At 60.2% G+C, this 22,757-nt stretch overlaps 1 protein-coding gene across 8 annotated transcripts in view; it reads left to right on the top strand.

The window, feature by feature from the left end:
• The first annotated feature begins 502 nt into the window (after positions 1-502).
• Positions 503-22,757, top strand: part of PRKCD (protein kinase C delta) — a 29,481-nt gene continuing 7,226 nt past the window's right edge. Inside the window, exons 1-12 of one of the 8 annotated variants that reach the window (XM_070050715.1) lie at positions 521-703; positions 4,102-4,206; positions 9,308-9,420; positions 16,600-16,722; positions 17,634-17,833; positions 18,997-19,057; positions 19,227-19,389; positions 19,480-19,511; positions 20,786-20,871; positions 21,088-21,211; positions 21,670-21,770; positions 22,448-22,541. In XM_070050715.1, coding sequence (XP_069906816.1) covers positions 16,608-16,722; positions 17,634-17,833; positions 18,997-19,057; positions 19,227-19,389; positions 19,480-19,511; positions 20,786-20,871; positions 21,088-21,211; positions 21,670-21,770; positions 22,448-22,541 — 976 coding nt within the window. In that variant the 5' untranslated portion in view covers positions 521-703; positions 4,102-4,206; positions 9,308-9,420; positions 16,600-16,607. Of the gene's footprint in view, positions 704-4,101; positions 4,207-9,307; positions 9,421-16,599; positions 16,723-17,633; positions 17,834-18,747; positions 18,809-18,862; positions 19,058-19,226; positions 19,390-19,479; positions 19,512-20,785; positions 20,872-21,081; positions 21,212-21,669; positions 21,771-22,447; positions 22,542-22,757 lie in introns of those variants that run through there. The other 7 variants (XM_070050713.1, XM_070050712.1, XM_070050714.1 and 4 more) reach the window with 7 other exon arrangements.

The raw sequence follows: 22,757 nt of genomic DNA, 5'->3' as shown, positions 1-22,757 counted from the left end.
GTCGGGGCAGGGGCAGCTCCTCAGATATCCGACAAGCAGAAAGGGCAGCGGCACAGCCTTGTCCTGGAGTCCTCCCAGCTCGGTCTTTAGGGCAGGGCAGGACAGTGCTGGGCCGGCAGGCCTGGCGGCGGGCTCTGATCCCGGCCGTGTCCGCGCTGTAGCCAGCAGCAAGGGAAGGAGCGAGGCCAGACAAGGCGGGCCAGCTGATCGGTGGGGAGTCCCGGGCGTGGGCGTGCGGACCCGGGGAACCCCCGCGGGCGCCTCCCGGCCGGGGCGTGGTATGACCACCACGGACCTCCGTGTCCTCCTCAGTCGGGGGGCCGACGTGCGTGCTGGCGGCGAAACTCGGGCCGCGGCGGGCCCCAGAGGACGGCGAGGGCAGGACTCCAAGCGACCCGCGCCCCGCGGGCTCCCGTGGCGGGGCCTCGCACGGGGCGGGGCCTCTCGGGGCGTGGACTTCGGGGGGCGGGGCCAGGCCGGCACCTGGGTGAGGTCGCCCCGCCCCGCCCCTCGCACTTCCGTGTGCCTCGGCGCGGATACGGGAGGTGGCGGCAGAGCGCCGGCTCCCGGAGCGACCCTCGGCGTCCCTCGGTCCGCGCCGAGACCCGGGCCGTCCCGCGCCGAGCCCGCTCCGACTCCGTCCAGGCGCGCCCGGGAGCCAGAGCCCGGCGCCAAGACCCCTGGCGCCAGCGCCCCTCAAGAGGTGAGTGAGAGCCCGGCCGGGCGAGGGATCCGGGCTGCTCCGGGACGCGCCGCCCCTCCCTCTCCTCCGCGCTCCGGTTCCCGTTTCTGAAGCTGAGAAACTGAGCTGTGGCCGGCGAAGGTCCCGCCGCGGACGGCTCCCGGCCTCCACCCGCGGGTGTGCCCGGCTCCTCCGGGCGTCGGTCCGTCCCCCGGCCCTCCAGGCCGCCCCCTCGATCTTGCCCGCCCGGGGGCCGAAGCCGGGCCACCCGCCGGGCTTCCCCTCCCGCTGCTGGGTCCCGGGGCCGGCGCGACCCGCGGCGCCGCCTCCTGGCGCCGGCGCGAGTGATCGCCGCAGTGTCTGTCTCCTGCAGGCTTCGGGTGGGGCGACCCCTCCCCCTCCTTTCACCCCCGGGCCCCCTGCCCGTCCAGACCCTTCGCCCCTTTGAGCCCCCTCTTCTGGTGGCCCGGGCCTGGTGAGGTCGGTCCCCGCCCCCCAACCCAGACGCCACTCCCCTTGGGGGGCCCCAGCCCGCTGAGGGGAGGAGGTGGATGAAGGAGGTGAGGACTGCCCCCACCTCTGGGCTCCATCTCTGGGGAGGGGAGAGCCCCACTGAGCATCCCACTTAACCCGGTCACTTCTCTGCCCTCCCATAGTTACCCCTAGGCCTGAACCCTTGTCTCTGCGCTCGCTCGCTGTTGCCTGCATCAGGGTGTGGGCGTGTGTGGTGAATCTCTGCCTCCTTGGGAGGTCCACGCTGTCTTTGTCACAGTGTGTGTCTTGTGTTGGGGTCAGTGTGTGTCTGGCAGTCGTGTGTTGCAACACCCCATGTGTCATGGGGACCCCCTGGCCATGAGAGTGTGTTAGATGTGCTAGTTGTGGGAGAGCCTGGTGTTGGGGTGCCGGCCTGCCCCGCTCCTGTGTGAGAGTGTGCGTGTGTGTGTGCACTCACGTGTGGCTCTTCCTCTCCCTCTGCCACAGAGCTGCCGTGCCCAGGCTGACCTGGTCACCAAGGGAGGGGACTGGTCCCTTGGGTTTCCTCCTTCCTGCTGTGGACAGAGCTGGGGTGTGGAGGACAGGCCGGCAGAGGGCGGCTGTGCCTGTGTGTGTGATGTGGAGGTGGCTGGGCCGCCGTTCCTGGCAGCGTGGTGATGTGAGGCATACGTGTGACAGGGCTGCGTGGGGTGGTATGGGAGCTGATGACTGGGGGGACACTCAGAGTCTGCAGGAAGCTGCACACGTGTGCTTGGGGAGTGACCGACTCGGGGGGACTGAGAGTGGCTGGGCGTGGGTACCAGCGACAGGAGGGGGTGTGACAAGGTGTGTGGTGACAGTGCGAGGAGGCAAGGTGAGAGCCTCAGCGTGTGAGCCTGGGGGTGGCCTTGAGTGTGTGTGTGTGTGTGTGTGTGTGTACAGGCTGCACATGGGAGCAGCCCTGGCTCCTGGGGCGGTATAGAAGGCCCCAGGCAAGTCTCGGGGTTTGTAGTGCAGTCCCCAAGCCTCAGAAGGACGCGGCTGAGCCCTTGCTGTACTCATTCAGAGCAGGAGACCCAAGCCAGGCCTCTCCCCAGCTTAGTGTCCGTCTCTGCAGCACGCAGAGAGCTGGGACAGCTACAGGTCCCAGGGCGCACCCCACAGCGGGGGTGTAGCACTTGCTAAATCTCACCTGGTGACCGCCCCAGCCCTGTGGTCCCCATTGGTCCGGGAGCTGGGGCTAATGAAAGCCCAGATAGTCCCCGACCTAATTTCCTGCCCATCCCTGGGGAGGGAGCTGCCTGCCAAGGGAGTATGGGGTTCTGTTCTGCCTGCAGGATGGCCCCTGCCTCACCAGCCCCTGCCCCAGCAGTGATGGGGGGAGGGTGCTGGGAGGTGGTTTGGCTGTGTGCAGGGCGCTGACATCATTTAGCTGGCACAGCTAATTAGAGTTTAAATTAAAATTAGAAATAATTTAAAGCACAGACAAAAAGATAATGCCCTACGGTACTTCTGCCCCCCCAGGGGTAGTGCTGAGGCCTCCAGCAGGGTGGGGGCTGCCCTCTGGGGTGGGGAGTCTTTGTGGAGATCTGGCCTGCAGAAGATGTGCTCAGCCTTTCAGCCAGGAGACCCAGGGCGCTTTTCTGTCTTCGCCATTCCTTCCTTCTAGGATAGTAGCTCCAGGCTCAGTTTTTTCAGCTTTATAATGGGCAAGATAATAAAGTGAGAACCACCCAGTTCCCATATTACTTTGGTTGTAAGGTACTAAATAAGTAATAAAGAGTTACTGTTCATTTTTAAACATATGGCCAGAGCTACGTTTATCAAAATTTTTTTTTAAAGATTTGTTTTATTTATTTGAAAGAGTTACAGAGAGAGGGAGAGACAGAGAGAGAAAGGTCTTCCATCTGCTGGTTCACTCCCCCAAATGGCCACAACAGCCGGAGCTTGGCCGATCTAAAGCTAGGAGTCAGGAGCTTATTCTAGGTCTCCTACGTGGATGCAGGGGCCCAAACACTTGGGCCATCCTCCGATGCTTTCCCGGGCCGTAAGTAATGAGCTGGATCGGCAGTGGAGCGGCTGGGACCCAAACTGGCACCCATATGGGATGCCAGCACTGCAGGCTGGAGCTTTAACCTGCTGTACCGCAGTGCTGGCCCCTTAAAATTTTTATTTTTATTTTAAAGGGAGAGAAAGAGAGAGACAGAGAGAGTTCTTCCATCCACTGCCTTGCATCTCAAATAGCCAGGGCTGAGCCAGAGTGGACCACACTACAATAGGAGCCCAGAACCACTCTGGGTTTCCCACACAGGTGGCAGGGACCCAAGGACTTGGGCCCTTACCTGCTGCCTCCCAGGCTGCACATTTGTAAGAAGCTGGATTGGAAGCAGAGGAGTGAGGACTCGAACCATGCACTCTGATACGGGTTGCCGGCGTTGCCAGTGGTGACTTAATCACTGTGCCAGATGCCCAGCCCCGCTTTGGCACTTTGTGAGTCCAGCACGGGATCGGGCATGCCACGTCATTAGAGCCTCAGATCGTCATTACAGGGGTGCTAATAGTTTCTCCATTTCAAACACAGGCTCAGAGGAATTGTCCCTGACCACGGAGTGGTGGTGCCCGATTGCAACCAAGGACTCCAAAACCTGCAGGGCTGCCTCCCGCAGTCAGGAGGGCTAGGAACAGCTTCGGCTGTGTCTCCTGGCCTCCTCACCAGCCTAGGGCAGGGACACAGTGTTCCAGCCCTAACCTGGAGTGGGCGTGTAACTAGCTGGTACCCAGAGAAGGTTGGGCCTAGCATCCCATTTCATAGAAGAGAAAACCGAGTCCAGAAAGACCTGCGGCCTGAGAGCCAGGATGGGCCTGTGTCGGCCATGCTGGGGCTGGCTGATGGGGAGAGCCTAGTTGACAGTGCCTCTTGTCAGCTGTTTTCACCTGTCCTGCAGGTCTGCCTCTACTGGCCCACGGAGGGCTGCCAGCCTGCTTCCCCTGGTGGTTCGTGTGTGGCAGCGGGAACCAGAACTAAGACATTTGGGAGCTGGGAGCGCCAGGTAGGACTGCGTTCCCCCCAACTGATGGGCAGCGTGTGGGGGTGGCTCCTTTTTGGGCTCCTCCCTTCCACTGTGGGGGACTAGGTGGGGGCATGGGACACATGTGCAGAGTGCTTGATCCGGTGCCAAGAGGAGGCCCTGTTTGCCCTGCCTGGGAGGGGATCGCTGCTCTGGCCAGGGGAAACCTTTGGGTTCAGAGCTCAGAAGTCTGGGCCCCTAGTACTCTGGGGAAAGGAATGGCAGCAGGTTTTTGGCCAGTTAAGAGAAGCGGTGTGTGAGCCCAGGGACAGGTAATGGGTCAGTTCTCCATGGCCTCACACCCTGCTCATCATCGCAGGAGGAAGCCAAGGCTCATGCTGTGCTCCCACAGTGGCTGGACACTGAGTGGGAATGGCACAGCCGAGCTGTCTTCCATAGATTTCTCCCCCCCTCCATGTCCCCAGCCTCCAGGGCTCTCAGGAAGCTGAAGCTGGAAGCTGGAAAGCCATCCTGGCCTTGTTAGCCCCTGTTGCAATGCAAGCAATACTGAGTTCCTGTACAGGTGTCCAGGTCCCCAGGGCTGAGGGCTCCTGGAACCTGGAGAGTGCCTGCAGTGGGGATGGCCAGGACAGTCTTTCCTCCAGGTGTCCCCCCACTCCCACCCCTGCTGGCTGCCAGGCACCTGTTCATCTTGTGAATAGACCTTTGAGGGCTGGGCTCGCTGGGCCTGACTTTAGGGATGGTGAGGGGATCAGGGCCCTATATCCTGGGGTGGGAACCAGGGCAGAATGTGGCCCGGGGCTTCGCTGGGTCTTCTGTTTACTTGCCTTACCTTCATGCCTGCCTGACTGTTGAGGGTGGGGGTGGGGCCAGCTCCCCTGCATCACTCAGCCTTGTCCCGAAAGGAGTTCAGTTAGCCTTGGCCCCGCAGCACCTAGCCTGCCTAGATGTACATGTGCTCACACAGGGACAGAGGAAGCAGGCTTCACTGGGCTGCACGCCCCCAGACTCCAGGTGTCTGCGCACACACTGCACGGGGGCAGCACACAGGTGTTCACATGTGGGCACCCAGCCACAGGCACGATCACGTGCACTCAGGGGCCTGCCCACGCACTGCACTGGGCCACTCGGGATCAGGACCCGAAAGTGAGATTCCTGGTACAGTCGTGATCACGGGGGCCTCAGGGGGGCTGGCCCACACTGCGAGGCTTGTAACAGCTGGCCTGTCCACCTGGGGCAGGCCCCCGGCTGACCAGGACTTGGCAGAGGAGATTGGGGGGAGGGGTACGGGTATGGGGGAGGGACCATGCCAGCTGTGCCTGCACGGGCAGTGTATTATGGCTGCTGCCACAGAGGAGGAAGTGGGCTCTAGGTTCACAGGCCAAGGCGCTCACAGGCTGCTAGGGGTCCTCTGGCAGCTCTGTGCCTGGCAGCAGCCCTGGCTGGAGAGAGCAGTTGCGGGGCTCGGGGGGTGGGAGGTGCTGGGAGGCAGGCGGGATCCTCTTGTGCTGGGACCATCTGTCTACTTGCCAAGGCCTGGGCCCCAGGGACAGGCATCTGTCCCGGGTGTTTCCGGACGCTCACTTCCTCCGCGCTGCCCAGGAAGTGGTTTCTGAGTGGGGCTGACCAGCCCTCCAGCCCAGCCTGCCCCGCCCCCGCCTTGTCTGCGGAGGGCAGCAGCATCTGGCCAGTGGCTTTGGCCGACTGACCAGACTTCGCTGGGTGCTGCAGGAGAGGGGTAGGCCAGAGAGCGCCGTGGACCCCACGACCCGGGCTCGTCCCATGCTGTGAGCTGGGGCAGGCACAGCCCCCTTGGGAGTGGTGGTGGCTGCGCCGCCTCTCGGGGCTTGAGCAACTCCAGGCAGCTGTAGGAATGAGCTGGGACGGCGGCTTTGATGCCCAGTGCCCCGGTTTTCCCACCTGACTAAAGAGGTCGTGATAAGCATCTGCCTTGGTGAGGGGGTGCCAGAAGCAACAGCTAGTGTGTGCCAAGAGGCTGGTTGGCATGGTGTCCGGGTGGGCTGAGGGGAACTGTTCATGGCAACAGTGAGTGGTACTAGCCGGGGGGGTGTGTTATTGTCTGGTGGGCTGGCACAGGCCCAGCGCCACGGGGCCAGGTGGCTGCAGAGCCTGGCTGGGAAGCCAGGTCCCTGTACCCTCATCCTCTCTGGGCAGTGCCAGGGACTGGGCCAGGCTCCGTTGGTTCAATAGGTCCCATGTCCTCCGAGGAAGAAGTGCCAGCCTGGAGCAGCTGTGCCCACTCAGCAGCCCAGCTTGCTCCTGCTCGTCTCCTCCTCACTCCCTTTCAAAGGGAGAAAAATAGATGTTGGGACAAATGGGTGTGGGAAATGAAAAGGCAGGCTCCTCCGGGCCCCTCCCCTGCGCTGGCCCCCTGCAGGACCTTGGGCTTGGAGGATTGGCTGGGGCATGAGGGGGTGGATGGGAAGCCTTCCTGCCAGCCTGCCTACCCTGGGACCCCTGGAGTCAGTCTTTGGGCTGGGGAAGGGGGCGGGCATCCAGGGCTGATGGGAGCTGGGCGAGCAGGGGAGTAGAAACCCACCCCCCTCTCCCCTTCCCCCCGTACTTCCTTGACATGCAGCAGCTGGTGGCCAGGCCTGCCAGTGCCAGGGACTCACAATGTCAGCCCTGGGAGGGTTGGGCTGAGCTTTGGACTTTGCTGTTTGGGGCTCAGGAGGCTCCGAGCATGAATCCTGAAGATTTGGGAGCAGGGTTTGCACAGGCAGGCTTCAGACAGACTTTGACTCCTTGCTTGGTATCTGCTGGCTGTGTACCCTCGAGCCCAGGACGGGACCACTCTGAACCTCGGTTGCCTCATCTGTGAAATGGTCGGATCAGGGGGTGTCCACGTGAGCCCTGACTGATGGGAAGGAGCCACCGTGTGGGGGCAGGAAGACGGAACAGCAAGTGCCACGGCTCGGAAGCAGGAAGGAACTTGGCTGCTCAGGGAACTGAAAAGGCTGGTCGTGGCCGGGGCAGGAGTGAGGGGAAGACAGCTGCTGAGGGCAGGGAGGCAGGGCAAGGCTGGCTAGGCTGGCCGGGCGGGAGTCTGGGCTTTCCAGAGGAGCCAGGGGACGCACTGGGGGCTTAGCAGGGGGTGCCCGGTGCTGATTTACCATCTCCAGAGCCCCTTCTGGTGGCTGCAGCAGAAGCAGGCTGGGCAGAGGTAGAGCAGAGAGGACCCAAGGAGGCAGATGTGACAGCAGGGCCACGGGGGCGGGCAGGCGAGGACAGGATGCCCCGGTGCATGGAGTGACAGCAGGGTGGGCGCGGCAGTCCTGCGAGGTGAGGAGCGCTCGGAAGCCTCAGCAGGCTGGTGTGGGCAGCAGCTCAGAGGCTCCTGCAGCCCTTCAGTTGGTGACATCAGGGAGGCAGGTGGGGCCACGAGCCTGGGCTGAAGGGGGAGACCTGTGAGCCAAGCCTAGGGTGGGTGGAGACGGCTCAGAGGCCCTCCCTGGGGAACGTGAGTGACCCCAGGTAAAGGGCCAGGGTGGCTGTCCCTCGGAGGCACCTGCCCGGGCACCAGGAGGGCAGGCTTGTGGTGGCTGAGCCGCTGTTATCACAGCAGCCCCGGAAGCTTTGGATCATGTCTGTGGCCGTGTTGGGTAAACAGGCACAGCGGAGCAGCCGGATCAGGTGTCCGTGTGGTGTGGGCTGTGGGGCCCAGCTAGGGGAGCTGGAGGGATATCGCGGGCTCTGCAGCAGCAGGCCTGGGAAGGCGTAGAGGTCTCTGTGGTCAAGACTGGGGGCTGAGGCCCAGAGATGGACAGTCTCCGGCCCCGCTCTGCACAGCCTCCTTTCCCACGAAGCTAGGAGGTGTGGAGGCCTCTGCGGTTGCCCAGGGACAGCTGGAGATGCGCCAGGTGTGCGAGAGTGACCTCAGGGACAAGGCTGATGGGGATGGCTACTGTGTGTTGTCACCGCCTCCAGGCCAGGCCTTGGGCTCAGTACACCTGCGTGGCTTGGCCAAGTTTGCAGGCATGCAGGACGCCAGACAGGAATGAGACCTGTGCAGGCACTCAAGCCTGAGCTGCCCTAGTCCCTCTCTGTGTGAGCCGCCATGGGAGGGCGCACCACACAGGATGGGCTACCTGTCTCCCAGCACTCCTGAGGTCCCTGAACTGGGGAGGCAAAATGCTTAAGGTGGCCACCTTGCATTCTCCCAAACACAAAACAGACGTTTCTGTTGTTAACAGTGAGGCAGCTTCTTGTTGCTGTAACCGAGTGCCGCGGCAGCCTACCTGAAAGGAGGTTTCTTTGGGCTTCCGGTTCTGGAGGTGTGGGACCTAATGGCTCACCGGGCCCTCCTGCGGGTGCAGTCCGAGGTGCTGCAGCGTCAAGACAGGTCGCGCGCTTCTCTGTGTCTCTGTGGTTTCTTATAAAGCCACTGGGATTCAACCACGGCTGCTCCACCCTCCCAGCCTAACCCAATCCGGTCGCTTCCCACCCCAGAAGACTGCTGCTGCCTCAATGCCATTAACACAAGACTTGGGGGAGCAGGTTCCTGAGTTTAGGGACGCAAATATTCAAAACGTCCACACACGGGGACTCTGCGGAAGCGAGAAAGGCTACGGGGTGGGCTTGGGACCCTCGTTTGGGGAGGAGGGGCTGCTGGAGGAGCTGCTCCCACCTGCGTGTGCCTGCCCTGCCCAGCCTGAGCCCGAGCCCATGGAGGCTCTCTTCCCCCAACTCTGGATCTACCCCGTCATCTGTGTGGTTTTAGCTGGCTTGCTGCCTTTCTGGTAGCCTCTGCACAGTGAGCCTGGAGCCCATGGAGGCCATGTGTGCAGTGCCCAGCGTGACTGCCCTGACCTGCGCAGGTCCCAGCCTTCCCTCCTGTGCTCCAGACCCGTGCCCTGCAGCCTGGTTATCGCCTTTGCTGGCTTCTCCTTAGGGCGTTGCAGGCAGTGATGTGCCTGACCTGGCCCACTCCTTTCTTTACACACTTTGGACTTTGCTCTGTACCAGGGGTTGGGGGGAGGTGCCTGTGGGGATGGGGGGGGTGGAGGTGGGAGGCTCCCAGCTGCCCTCCTGTCCCTCCTCCTCTCACCCCACCCTGGAGGCTGCAGTAGAAAAAGCTGCATTTGGACTTTTTTGGTGCCAGAGTCCAGGCAGGCAGGCGTGGGAGATCCTTCCAGACTGCTGTGTTCGTCTCTGTGCTCGTGTGTGCATTCCAGTGCGTGGTATCCCATGTGCACGTGGCTCCTGTGTGGCCAGGTACAGTCTGTGGGGCTTGGGTGTCTGTGGAGCTGGTGAATGGGTTGTGTTTGTGTGTGAGTTGGGGGGGGGTGTCCCTTTTGTGTGTGAGTGTGTGCGTGTGCACCTTCAGATGGGGCCCCTACTGTGTTACTGTGTCTGGGCTGCAGCATGCCCATGCCTGCACACGTATGTGATTATTCTTGGAGAGGCCTGCATGTGCCCTCAGCCCCGGCTCCTCACAGGGGCCCCCTTGTGCTCACAGGCACGGGTTGCCATGAAGGGGCCTTTGTCCCTCCCTCCGAGGACCTGGAGCCCACCCTCTGGCTGAGCCTCAGGGCTGGCTGCTGACTCAAGGCCTGTGCCTGGCCTGGGCTTTGGGCTTTGACATCCCTTCCGATCCCAGACTGAAGGCCCCTCATCCACCCCAGCCCCTGGGGTGATTACGTGTTCAAGGGGCTGTCCCCCAGCAGGCTGTGAGTCCCGTGGACCTGGGGTGTCTCGTCGCTGTGGTGTTCACTGGCTGGGCCCAGGGAGGGCCAGGAGAGACCTGGGGCTGGGATGTGTGCAGCATCGCATTTCCATTGCCGTGTGTGCTCTCCTGGAAGGGGATCCCAATCATCACTGGAGTCCTGTGCTTGTGCTACCTGGGCCGGGCCCCTGGAGAGTCAGATATGCAGCCCCAACAGAGAGGGCCGCCAGCCAGCCAGCCCAGGGCCTCAACTGCCTGCCCAAGCCCACCTGGAGGCCTGGGAAGAATCCCCCCAGGGCTGGCCTTTTAAACTCCAGGAAGGATACTGGGAATTGAGGAGGATGTTGTGAGTTAGAGAATAGGTCTGCAAAACACAGGGGCTTGAGAGTGAGGCACCGACCAGACAGAGCAGGACAGGGCCAGGCTGAAGTCTGGTGCTTTCTGCAAGGCCAGTGGCAGTTAGGAGAATTGCAGCTGGGGGAGGGACTGGGGGTAGTGACAGAGAGGAGGGGGTGCTGGCGAAGGAGAGTGGAGAGGAACAGCAAGTCGTGGGAGGAGAGTCCCTGGCCAGTGGTTGGTCTGTGTGGGGTGAGAAGTCCTGGCTGGAGTACCAGCCTGCAGAGGAGGAGCAGGTGGAGGGAGCATCCTGTGCTTCCGGACTTGGCCATGACCTGAAACCAGAGTTTTCTAGTCCTTGTCCTTGGTGGCTGGGGCCTGGGCCATGGGTTGGGGTGTTGAAAGGGACTTGGTACCCTGCCCCATCCCCATCTCCTGAGCTCACTGAGCCCTTTTGCTGGGTTGTGAAACACGCCCCTCTCTGGCCCCCTTGGATCTCTTCTGGGCAGACCATGGGGACACAAGCTCACAGCCACAGCCCTGCTGCTGCCTCCTGAGCACCCCCCACCCCCTGCCTGCTGAGCAGCGCCTCTGTCACCTGCCTTCATGCATTGCTCTGGGCCACGCCCCAAGCAGGGTACGGACTGTGAGATGGGAGCACCAGGCTCTGAAGGCCCAGCTATAGGTGACATTTGGGCGTGTTGTACTTTCTTTTTCAGTTTTGACAAAATTGTTTTAAATAAGTTACACATGGTGTAGGGACATTAGAAAATATATTACCGGGTGCTAATGTTGTGATACAGTGGGTCAAACTGCCTCTTGTGACACCAGCATCCCGTATGAGCTCTGGTTCAAGTCCCCCACAGGTCTACACAGGTCCACCTCCTTGCTAATGCATGTGGGAAAGCAAAGGAAGATGGCCCAAGTGCTTGGGACCCTGCCAGCCGTGTGGGAGACCTGGAGTTCCTTGCTCCTGGTTTCCCCTGGCCCAACCCTGGCTTTTGCAGCCATTTAGGGGAGTGGCAAGATTACAGATTTGCTTGTTAATAATCCAAAATTAATAAGCTGTGTGGGTTCTTACCACATATTCTGAATACTGGCAAAAATAAACCAGGCAGCATGATAAGCTCTTAGGCTTTTTATTCAGTGAGAGAAATGCATAGGAGAGTGAGGGCCGTATCTCAGAATACAGGGGAAATCTGGATTCATACTGAGCAGAGAGTAGGCCCGAAGCCAGCCGGGTGGAGGGGCATGCAGGCCGGAAAGCAGCCGAAGGCGGGGCAGCAAGGGGGTCAAGAGCAGGGAGGGAGAAGGGCCAGGCCCACCCGTGCTCCAGGCCTTTAATCCACTTCCAAAGGGGAGTGGTTAGTTAGTCTGACTGGCAGGTAGGCGCACAGGTGTGATCAGGTAGGGGCTGGAGCGTGGTGAAGGCATGGTCTTTCAGCCCACAAATGTAATCGATTTTATCCTATACGCCTGCCTACAACAGCAGCAGATGGAAGATCAATCTTTCTTTCTCTGTTAGTCTGCCTTTCAGATAAATAAGCAAATAAATAAATGCATATATCCTGTCTTTTTTTTTTTTAAGGTTTATTTATTTGAAAGTCAGAGTTACACAGAAAGAGAGAGACAGAGACAGAGGGAAAGAGAGATCTTCCATCTACTGGTTCATTCCCCAGATGGCCACAACAGCCAAGGCTGGGCCAAGCCGAACTGGGAGCCAGGAGCTTCATCTGGGTCTCCCCTGTGGGTAGCAGGGCCCATATACTTGGGCCATCTTTCACTGTTCTTCCCAGACCATTGGCAGGGAGCTAGATCTGAAGTAGCAGCATGGACACTGCTGGCGCCCATGTGGGATGCCAGCATCACCAGCAGCAGCTTAACCCGCTGTGCCACAATGCCAGCCCTCACAGTCTTTATTAAAAAGAAAGAAACAAAGAAAGAAAATGCATTCCTGTTCCCTGTGGTACCCTTCAGGCCATGTCTCCCACCCAGCCCCAACACACATGTGATGTGCGGCTCACGTGTTTGTCTGTAGGGGGCCCGCCTCTGTGCCTCGGGGCTGTGACCATGGAGTCACTGTGGTCAGCTTGGGAAGACCAAGGACTGGCCGGCGGCAGGCCTGCATTTGTTCCAGAGGAGGTGACCTGCCCGCTGTGGCCTGGCCTGGCCACTGCTTCTGGGCTGCAGGTTGAGGGCAGGGTAGGGAGCAGGGCCCATGTATCTCCTCCTGGGGCCTGGGATCCAGGACAGCCCACCCTCCCCAGGTTTGGGGCACCAGGAGCTGGGGTCTGTTCCATTCTCATTCTGAAAAAGTGGGGGGTGGTGGGTGGGGTCCTCCAGGTGAGGCTGGGGCCTCGCCAGGGTGAGGGGGTGGGTGGAGAGAGTCTGGTCAGGAGCAGCGTCCCTGGCTGCCAGTGCCCTTACATCCATTTTCTGTCCTGACGTGTGTGTCTGTGTGACCTGCTCCTGGCACACAGATCTGTCTCCATCTGTCTGGCAACGTCAGAGGCAGGCCTGGGTTTAGATCCACCACATCTTGGCCACTTGACCTTGGGCAAGTCACTTAGCTTCTCTGGCACTCGGTTTAGGGACCTGCGTAGAGGTACAGGGAGCGGGTGCAACTTCAAGGTGAATCTGATAGCTCAGAAAAGGACAGTCCCTCCTAGGTGTGACAGAACTGAGGTTCATACCTACACCCTTTGTGCTTTGTGCTCCCGGGGAGCAAGGAAGCCAGGGAATGGAAGCTAGGAGCCCGCAAGCACTGGGAAGAGCCTGGCCGGCCTCAGGTGCCTCCAAGGAGCCAGTCCCCATGGAGGCTGTGTGGGGTCTGGCCCCTGTGAGTCCTGTGGCCTGGCAGAACAGAATGGCTGTGAGTCTAAGGCTGAGCCAGTGGCCCCACTTTGGGGCCTGTGGGCCTGGGCCTATTTGCATGGGGGCTATAAATAGTGGGCGCACCTTGTTCTTGTGCTGCTGCTTCACCCCCTCGTCTTGCCCCTGCCGTTGAGCCTCTGCAAGGTAGGGGGAAAGGCTCTGGCCCTGTTGTTCACAGGAGGGGGTGGGGGAGAGGGCTGTGGCCCGGAGAGGACCATGACCTCTCTCTTGGGGTCACACAGTGATGGAAGCAGCTGCTGTCTTCCTCCTGGGAGTGGTCTGTTGAGAGCAGAGGAGGTAGGAGCAGCTGGCCAGGGCCCTTGCCCTCAGTGTTAGTCCTAGGACACGGGACAGGGTAGTCTGACCCAGGGTTACTGCTGGGTGGCCCGTGGCAGCCCACGAAGGCCACGGATCCCCTGCCTTCATGGCACTGCGGCCTGGCTCTGTAGGTTGAGGGCTGGGGCCCGGGCCTGCTGTGGTTGTGGTTGTGGTTTCCTTCCAGTGGCTTCTGACTGAGCAGCAGCTGTTCTGAGTGTGACCGTGGAAAGCTGGGGGACAGCCCGCGGGGCTGGGTCCTGCCTCACCCGGCTGAGGCTTCTCTCACCCAGAGGCAGTCTCCTCGGAAGCCACAGAGCCTGCGGGCAGTCAGGGGCCAGTGGGAGGTGGTGAGGAGCAGCACAGGCCGAGTTGCTTGTGTTCCTGGAGGTTGGGTCTGCCTGTCTGAGAAGTGGGTCAGTAGCCAGGGCTTCTTCCCAGGCTATTGGGTGGCTGGGATGGACACTGAAGGTGCATGGGAGAAGGATGGGGTGATGACAAGGGGACCCCTCCCGGCCCTCATCCCACAGGAGCTGTCATCAGCATGACGGCCTGATGCAGAGGAGGGGCTGCTTTCCATCTGCAGGAGGGGGTGACAGCCCCGAGAGGCCAGGGCCGAGGCAGACTTGGTGTCAGAGTCTTGTGCCTAAGCAGCTGGCCATCCTTTTGCCACTTGGGCTGCCCTGATCCCCACAGGGTACTTGCCCCTCCTTTATTTCTGCCTACCTGCCCTCACTTGGCACTCGTGCCCAAGCTGTTTCTAGGTTATCCTGCCGGAAAGCACAAGGCCCCAGGCAGGGGGACCCAGACCTGTGGTGAGCGGCAGCAGGGGCGGCCCCATGTCTTCCTTGCCTGCCGATTTGGGCCTCACTTAGCCCATGCACAGGCTAGAGACCAGCCCAGTGCACCTTGGGTTTTTGCTGCAGCTGTTACTGAATGCCCACCGTGGGCCACGCACCCCTAAGGCCTCGTGGGCACACACACCTCACGGCTGCACACTCATGCTCACATGCACCTGTTACCCCACGCACATAAACACACACTGTTCCGTGTGTCAGCCCACGAAGGAGCACGCAGCAGCCCCCAACCAGCTCCTGCTCTCTGCTGACCAAGAGGTTGTGAGCAGCTGGCCTGGGCTCAGGCATGAGCTTGTGTTTGTCTCTCACACCCACCCTAAGGAGCCAAGCCTGGGCAGGGGCTGTGCTGGGGTCTGCTGCTCCCCCTGGTTCCTCCTGGCTCTCTGGCTGCTGGCTGGAGAAGGCTGGCCAGGTCCACTGAGCTGGGCTGGGCTACAGGCTGAGGTCAGAGTTTCCTGTGAGCTCATCTGGGCTGGGTGCTCCCAGCAGATCTGCCTGCCACTCTTGCTGCCTGTCAGGGAGCTGGAAGGAGCCATCGCCAGGGCCAGGCCACTGTTCGTGTGTACTCGGATAGGGTAGGGGTACGTGTCTGCTTTTGTCCAGCTGCTGGGTCATGTTCAGGATAGAGTAAGTCCGTGTGTGTGTGTGTGTGTGTGTGTGTGCATTCACACAGCCTTCATTAAGGAGCACCTTGGGCTGGGAGCCCGTGTCCATGCAAGAGTGTGAGTGTACATGATGTTCAGGCTTGCACACCTGAGTGCCTTCCACAAACGGCAAGCTGAGAAGTCTCTCTGGTCCTCTCCTGTAGTGATTTGGGGGATGGTGAGGAACAGGGGAATGCGGGAACCAAGCTGTGTGACCATGTAAAGTGCTCTTGGCATTACATTCAACTTTTTTTTAAAAGATTTATTTATTTTTTGGCCGGCGCCGCGGCTCACTAGGCTAATCCTCCGCCTTGCGGCGCCGGCACACCGGGTTCTAGTCCCGGTCGGGGCGCCAGATTCTGTCCCGGTTGCCCCTCTTCCAGGCCAGCTCTCTGCTGTGGACAGGAAGTGCAGTGGAGGATGGCCCAGGTGCTTGGGCCCTGCACCCCATGGGAGACCAGGAGAAGTACCTGGCTCCTGCCATCGGATCAGCGCGGTGCGCTGGCCGCAGCAGCCATTGGAGGGTGAACCAACACAAAGGAAGACCTTTCTCTCTGTCTCTCTCTCTCACTGTCCACTCTGCCTGTCAAAAAAAAAGTTTTTTTAATTAAAAAATTTAAAAAAATATTTATTTATTTTTTACTTGAGAGTCAGAGTTACACATAGAGAGGAGAGGCAGAGGCAGAGGCAGAGGCAGAGGCAGAGGCAGAGGCAGAGGCAGAGGCAGAGGCAGAGGCAGAGAAAGAGAAAGAGAAAGAGAAAGAGAAAGAGAAAGAGAAAGAGAAAGAGAAAGAGAAACAGAAAGAGATGGTTCACTCCCTAATTGGCCACAACAGCCAGAACTGCGCCTATCCAAAGCTAGGAGCCAGGAGCTTCTTCCAGGTCTCCCACGCGGGTGCAGGGGCCCAAGGACTTGAGCCATCTTCTACTGCTATCCCAGGCCATAGCAGAGATCTGGATGGGAAGAGGAGCAGCTGGGACTAGAACCGGCGCCCTATATGGGATGCTGGCACTTCGGGCCAGGGCATTAACCTGCTGCGCCACAGCGCCAGCCCCACATTCAACTTTAAACTACGGTTTTATATGAGAGGAAAGTGAGCCTGAAAATGCGAGCAACCTTCCAGGCAGGCGGGCTCAAACTCAGAAGGGTCAGGGCACAGCTCTGCCTCCCTGGTCCCTGCACAAAGTGGATGCGAAGTCAGTGGGTTCCCAGCTGTCGGCTCTGGCTTGGCCTGAGTTTCAGTTTCATCTTGTGAAAAGCGGGCGTGCTCCTCTGGGCCCTGCTTGTCTGCCTGGGCAATTGTGAGTAAAGCAAACGAAACCACCAAGAGCTGCAGGGGTACCTGTCCGTGCCCAGCAGTGGCGCTAGTGGCTCCCCAGGTGAGTGTGTCTCAGGGTCACAGACTCCAGGGCCTCCAGCGCCCAGGTAGGCTCTGGAGAGGAGTGGAGAGGGTGCTCCCATCCGGGGGAGCTCCGCCAAGGGGGCGGCCATCCCAGAGCCAGCTGCCTGCATCCAGAGGGCCTAACGGGCATCGGATTTAGATAAAACTTGTTAATTTTCAGTTTGAGCCACGAGGACCAGTGCATTTTACACGTCTTGGGGTGTGAGAGTCCTGGGCTGTGGGTCTCTGAGGTCTTGTGAGGTTGTCCTCGCGGCCTAGCCTCACCCCTGTGTGTGTGTACCCTCCCCCACCCCCCGCAGGCCCCACCATGGCTCCCTTCCTGCGCATCTCCTTCAATTCCTACGAGCTGGGCTCCCTGCAGGTGGAGGACGAGACGAACCAGCCCTTCTGTGCCGTGAAGATGAAGGAGGCGCTCAGCACAGGTAGGGCGGGGCCTGCAAAGGGGCCTGGAGGAGGCCTTGCCTCATTCCCTAGGAGCCCCAAGGGGTCCTTCTGCGCTTCATCCTTTCTGTCCCCACCAGCTGTGGACGCAGGGACAGAGAGGCAGAGGCCAGCAGGTGTCCAGGGCCTGGAGCACCTGGTGAGACGGGACCCTGCTCGGGGCTTGGTTGTTTCCCTTCGTTGGTGCTTCTCCCCAGCAGCTTCCATGTGTGCACCCCTGCCAGGTCCTGTGCTGGGCTCTGAGGGCCTGACTGGCCTGCCTGCACATGGCTCACGCTCAGGCCGGGCAGCTGGGCACCTCCGTGGGCAGAAAAGCCCAGAGTAGGCCCCGTTCCAGCCTGGGGCCAGGGAGGGCCTCCTGCACGAGGCACACAGCTCACACGCTTCCCTCTTGCTTCTGCCCCCACTTGGAGAATCCCTGCTCACCCCTGAGGTCTCAACTGAGCTGTCCCTTCCTCCAGGAAGTCTTTCCCGACCATTAGGCTGGGGCAGGCCACGGGCATGACTGGGTGGGTCTGGAGCCGCTGTGACTTAGTGGTTACTTGAGAGATGGGTTGGTTCTTGTCTGCCCCAGGGCTCCGGGACCACAGGCCCTGGGTTTAGCTTTTCCTTCTGCGGCATTCCACACTCCCAGTGCTACGGCAGGCGAGCGGGAACTCTCGGCTGCGTTGCTGAGTGCATAGGGAAAGGGGACATTGAAGAGGCACGAGAGGCTCACGGGAAGAGGGAACAGCAGGAGTGCAGTGGGGCACACTCCAGGTGCGACAGGAGCGGCTGCAGGGAGTCCTCAGGGCAGAGGAGGCAGCGGGTTCGGCCAGAGCTGAATGCTGGGTGGGTGTGAGGGTAGAGAGGCAGGGGCTCCAGCCCGACCCGGCCCACTGCCCCTTGGCAGAGCGTGGGAAGACACTGGTGCAGAAGAAGCCGACCATGTACCCAGAGTGGAAGTCGACGTTCGACGCTCACATCTACGAGGGCCGGGTCATCCAGATTGTGCTGATGCGGGCGGCCGAGGAGCCCATGTCTGAGGTGACCGTGGGCGTATCAGTGCTGGCCGAGCGCTGCAAGAAGAACAATGGCAAGGCCGAGTTCTGGGTGAGTGTGTGTGCGTGTACGTGTGCGTGTGCATGTGCGTGCGTGCTCAGGCTCGGCACTACTGGGCCCTGTGCCCACCACCAGAGCTACTAGGAGCCCCCCACCCCCCACCCTCAGGGTCGTTCCAATGAAGTGCGCCACTGGGTGTCAGAAGCTGGTCGCAGAAGCTGACCCGTGGTGGGTGCTAAAGGAAGCTATCTTCATTGGTGATTGAGACCACTTTGCTTTGTTTTACTTTTGAAAAGCAAAATGTGATGCACATAGAATAGGACAGTTTCACGTGCAGGAGAGGGTGGCTCTCTGCCCCAGTACCAGGTCACTGGCCCCATTCCCAGAGGCACCCATTGTCTTGGTTCTTTTTGGAACTTTGGCAAACATTCCAGGCCCAGGCAGGCCTTAGGCCAGCCCTGTGAACTTTAAGGGCAAGGAGGTGGAGGGAGGGGAAAGCTGACAGCCCCGCCTACCCACCAGAACCCAGGCTCTGCGCACCTGAGTGTGGCCACATGGCCCATGCGGCTGTGATGGGCCTCTGGTGGCCACAGGACTCCAGCAACTGGCAGAACCCCCTGTGGTTACACGTGGGTTCTTACAGCCACGATGTTTCCACCGGAAAAGGCCTCGTGACCACCAGAGGCTCTGGTCAGCCTCCAGTGAGGGGGCCCGGGGCCAGGCTAGGAGAGGGGTTGACAGGGCTGCTCGGGGCCTTCAGCAGTGAGACAGGAACGCAGGCGGCCACAGCCCTGCCCTCCAGACTGTCTGTCTGGTCTGAGAAGAGCCCCAGCACATGAGAAGCAGCGGGGTGTGTTGGGAGCCTGTGTCTGTCTCCCTGCCTGTGCACGTGGGGTCGGCTGCCTCCGTTCTCAAATCTTCGCCAAGGGGGCAGCAGGGGCGGGGGTGGGGAGTTTCCCTTCCCACTCAGCTCCTGGACCATGTGGCCTGGCTGGGTGTGGGCTGGACTCTTTCACTTCCCCAAAGGTAATAATACCCCTGGGTGCAGGGTGTGGGCGGGGCTCTGGGGTGGGGCCCCGCCCACACTGGGCAAGACAGCTGTGCAGCCAGCGTTCTGGGGCTCCCTTGGCCTCAGGGACCAACCATGGGGGCGGGTTCTGAGTCTGGTTCGGCCCAGGCCCGCCCTCACTGACCTTCACCCCTGCCTCCAACAGCTGGACCTGCAGCCCCAGGCCAAGGTGCTGATGTCTGTGCAGTATTTCCTGGAGGACGGGGGTGAGACCTTCTCATTTGAGGTTGGGGCTGGGGACTTGAACCCGGCTCACCTGCCGGGCTCAGAGACCAAAGTCAGCATCGGGGTTTAGGGAAGCAGCCTCCTGGGTGCATCTGGGGCCACTGCCTCTCTGGGACATGGGGGCTGACCTCACCCCTCTGCGGCCCCCAGATTGTAAGCAGTCTTTGCGTACGGAGGAAGAAGGAATGTTATCAACGATCAACCGCCGTGGGGCCATCAAACAGGCCAAAATCCACTACATCAAGAACCACGAGTTCATTGCTACCTTCTTTAGGCAGCCCACCTTCTGTTCTGTGTGCAAGGAGTTCGTGTGGTGAGGCCTGGCTGTGCCCCCTGGGGTGGCAGCGGGTAGGGAGGCACCAGCGACCCCCCTCACTCCCCCTCTCTGGGGCTTGTCTTTCAGGGGTCTCAACAAGCAAGGCTACAAATGCAGGCGTAAGTGTCCCTGCTGCCCAGGTACCATGTGCGGTCACAGGAAAGCCTTCATCCCCGGGTGGTGTTGGGACCATGCATCTGGGCAAGGGCTCTGTGTGTGTGCAAAGGTCTGTGTGTCTAAGCACGTGTCAGTGTGTGTACGTGTGCGCATGCGCACAGGTCAGTGTGTACACATCACAGTGTGTGTGCCCAGGTTTGTGTATGTGTGTACATGCCTGTGTGTTTGTGTGTATATGCATGTCTGTGTGAGTGTGTGTGCAAAGTCTGCACACAACTGTGTGCGCATGTGTGTGTGTCGGTGTGTGCACATCAGTGTGTGTGCGTGTGCATGTGCACATGTCAGTGTGAGTGTGTGTGCACACAGACCTCTGTGTATGTGCGCTTGTCAGTATGTGTGTGTGTGTACTCACCACTCTACAGTGAGTGTGGCACTGGCTTGCTGGGGCTCACCAAAGCCAGTTCTCTGAGTCTCCAGATCTGCGTTCAGGTTCATCACACGGGGCCCCTGACGCTGACCGGAAAGGGCTGTTCACATGGAAAGCAGCCACGGCCGCCTGGCAGGGCTCTTTCACCCTGGAAAACAGTTATGAGATATTTATCAGCTCCCCTGGCTGCTGTGGGTCCGTGTGGAGCTGGGGGTGTCTCACCCTACACAGCGGCCCTGTGGGCTGCTGCGCTGAGCCAGGCTCTGGGGCCAGGCTGCCTGCATGTGAATCCCAGCTCTCTCTGGCGTTTCCCAGCACAGGCCTCAGGCAAACTCACTCTGTCTCTGTGTGCCTCGGTTTCCCTGTCCGTAAGCTCAGGGTGAAAGGGTTGGTGTGAAGGTCAAATGGGATAAAATATGTAAAGCTGGGTTTTAAGCGCCTGGTGCATGGTAAGTGTTCAGTATAAGGAATCTGTATGCATGGACAGGTGTTTTGTATGGGAGTGTGTTGCGTGCACATTCGAGAGAGTGGGTTTGTTAGCTGCTTGCTGTCCTGGGACATAGAAGATGGAATGGGGGGCCTCCCCCTCAGCCCCTCTCTGCACACTGAGAGCTGTGGCTTGGCCTGCCTTACTGCCACACACACCCCCTCCCCGAGCCTTGCTGGGCCTCTCCTGTAAGGGCTGGCAGGAGGCCTGTCGGGTGTGGGTGTGGGCACTTAGGGAGAACGGTGGCTTTGTGTAGAGAGGGCTGCAGTGGGCCAGCAGCGCCAGCTCACAGACTGTCCACGCCCTCCTCCCCTCCATGCCTTCCCATCCCCCTGCCTGCCCTGGGCCTCTGCCTCTTCAAGAATGCAACGCCGCCATCCACAAGAAATGCATTGACAAGATCATCGGCCGCTGCACCGGCACGGCGGCCAACAGCCGGGACACCATAGTGAGCTGGGTCTGGGGTGCGGCCGGGGGGCTTGGGGCTGGCCAGGTGGGGGGCTCTGGGCTCTCCCCACCCCTTCCTCTCCACCTCCAGTTCCCAGTGGCACCCTCTCTGGCATCTGGCCCTGCCTGGGCTGGGGGGGGGAGGCTAGAGAGCTAGGAGGGGGACTGGGCATGACCTTGCCCAGTGATACTCTTCCCCACCTCCCCCGAGTTCCAGAAAGAACGCTTCAACATCGACATGCCGCACCGATTCAAGGTTCACAACTACATGAGCCCCACCTTCTGTGACCACTGCGGCAGCCTGCTCTGGGGGCTGGTGAAGCAGGGCATGAAGTGTGAAGGTGCGTGAGCTGCAGCTGCCCCGTGCACGGATCGCAGTGGCCCCTGCTGCCGTTCACCCGCTGAGTACCCACCACCAGAGGCTGCACTCTGAGCCGTGTTCTCAAGTGTCGATTGAGGGTGGGGTGGGGGGAAAGTAGGACTTGGAGAATCCCTGTGAGGGGCAAGTAAACAGAAGGTGCCTAATTGGGGCCTGCTGCACACCAGCAGGACCTTGGCATATGCCCCTCGCAGACCCCCTGTGAGCAGCTTATCTAAGTTGTCCCCGAATCTTCTGCTTTTTCTTTAAATCGTGGAAGATTCAAAATACTTGTGATGACTTCGAACACATTTTTCCCTGAAGGAAGGGAAAACCCAGCGAACTCCCCCTCCCCACCTTCCCCCAAGCCCTCCTTTCTCCTGCCATCTCCACCTCCCTCCTACTCCCGCCTGTGGCCCAACCCTTTCTCCCTCACCCCAGACTGTGGCATGAACGTGCACCACAAGTGCCGGGAAAAGGTGGCCAACCTCTGCGGCATCAACCAGAAGCTCTTGGCCGAGGCCTTGAACCAAGTCAGCCAGGTAGGCAGGCACTGTGGGACCCTGGGGACAGGGCAGTGGAGTCAGAGGGCAGCTGGGGTTCATTGCCTCTCCTGGAAAGCCCCCAGGGCATTTTGCCCACCACCCAACTTCTGAAGAAGCTAATCTAAGAATTTAGGAGATGGGCTTGTTTTCACTGGAAATTAGTTATTTCAGTGACTTGATCTGAGTGTTGGGACACTTTGAACTAAGAGTGTGTGTGTGCCCATGTGTGTGTATGCTTGGGTGAGTGTGTGCATGCATGTGTGGGTGGGTGTGCACATGTGTATGTGTGCCTCACTCCCCATGGTCAGGGCACACATGTGTGTACGCTTGGATGAGTATGTGCTTGCACATATGTGTCTGGGTGTGTGCACACATGGGTGTATGTGTGCACACGTGTGTTTGAATGTAGGTGGGGCTTGACGGGTGCCATAAAACTGAATTCCAGGGTAAATCAGAAGTGAAGTTTATTAAGTGGTTGGGAAGGTGGCTTCAAGTTCTAGAACTTGGGTTTGTCATCAACGCCTTCCAGACAGGAAGCCCCACTGTGCTGCAGGGCGGGGGAGGGGGAGAGAGAACAGCAGCATGGGGTCCAGGCCAGGGATGCTGAGGGTGGAGTTAGAGCTGGGGCCGGGTGTCCTGACCACGGGGACTGAACTGCACCCTGCCCTCCCCAGAAGTCGACGCGGAGGCAGGACTCGGTGTCCACAGAGCCTGTGGGGATCTACCAGGGTTACGAGAAGAAAGGCGTCTCTGGGGACGATGCCCCAGGTGAAGCTGGGTCCACTTCCCATGTTCATTCTCTTCCTTCCCTCGGGGGCCTGTCCTTACTCCAGCTGGCCATTGAGTCGTGGAAGGAGCCGCTTCCCGAGGGGAAAGAGGCCCCTTCTGTCAAGGAGAGGGATCCGTCCTCTCTCTCACTGCCGAGTGGGTCGCAGAAGGAGGCGCTTCCTGTGGGGAGCGAGGCCCCTTCTCTCAAAGAGAGAG

Source organism: Oryctolagus cuniculus, chromosome 10 (assembly GCF_964237555.1).
Source record: "Oryctolagus cuniculus chromosome 10, mOryCun1.1, whole genome shotgun sequence".
NCBI classification, from domain to species: domain Eukaryota; kingdom Metazoa; phylum Chordata; class Mammalia; order Lagomorpha; family Leporidae; genus Oryctolagus; species Oryctolagus cuniculus.
This window is presented reverse-complemented; position numbering and strand designations above follow the sequence as displayed.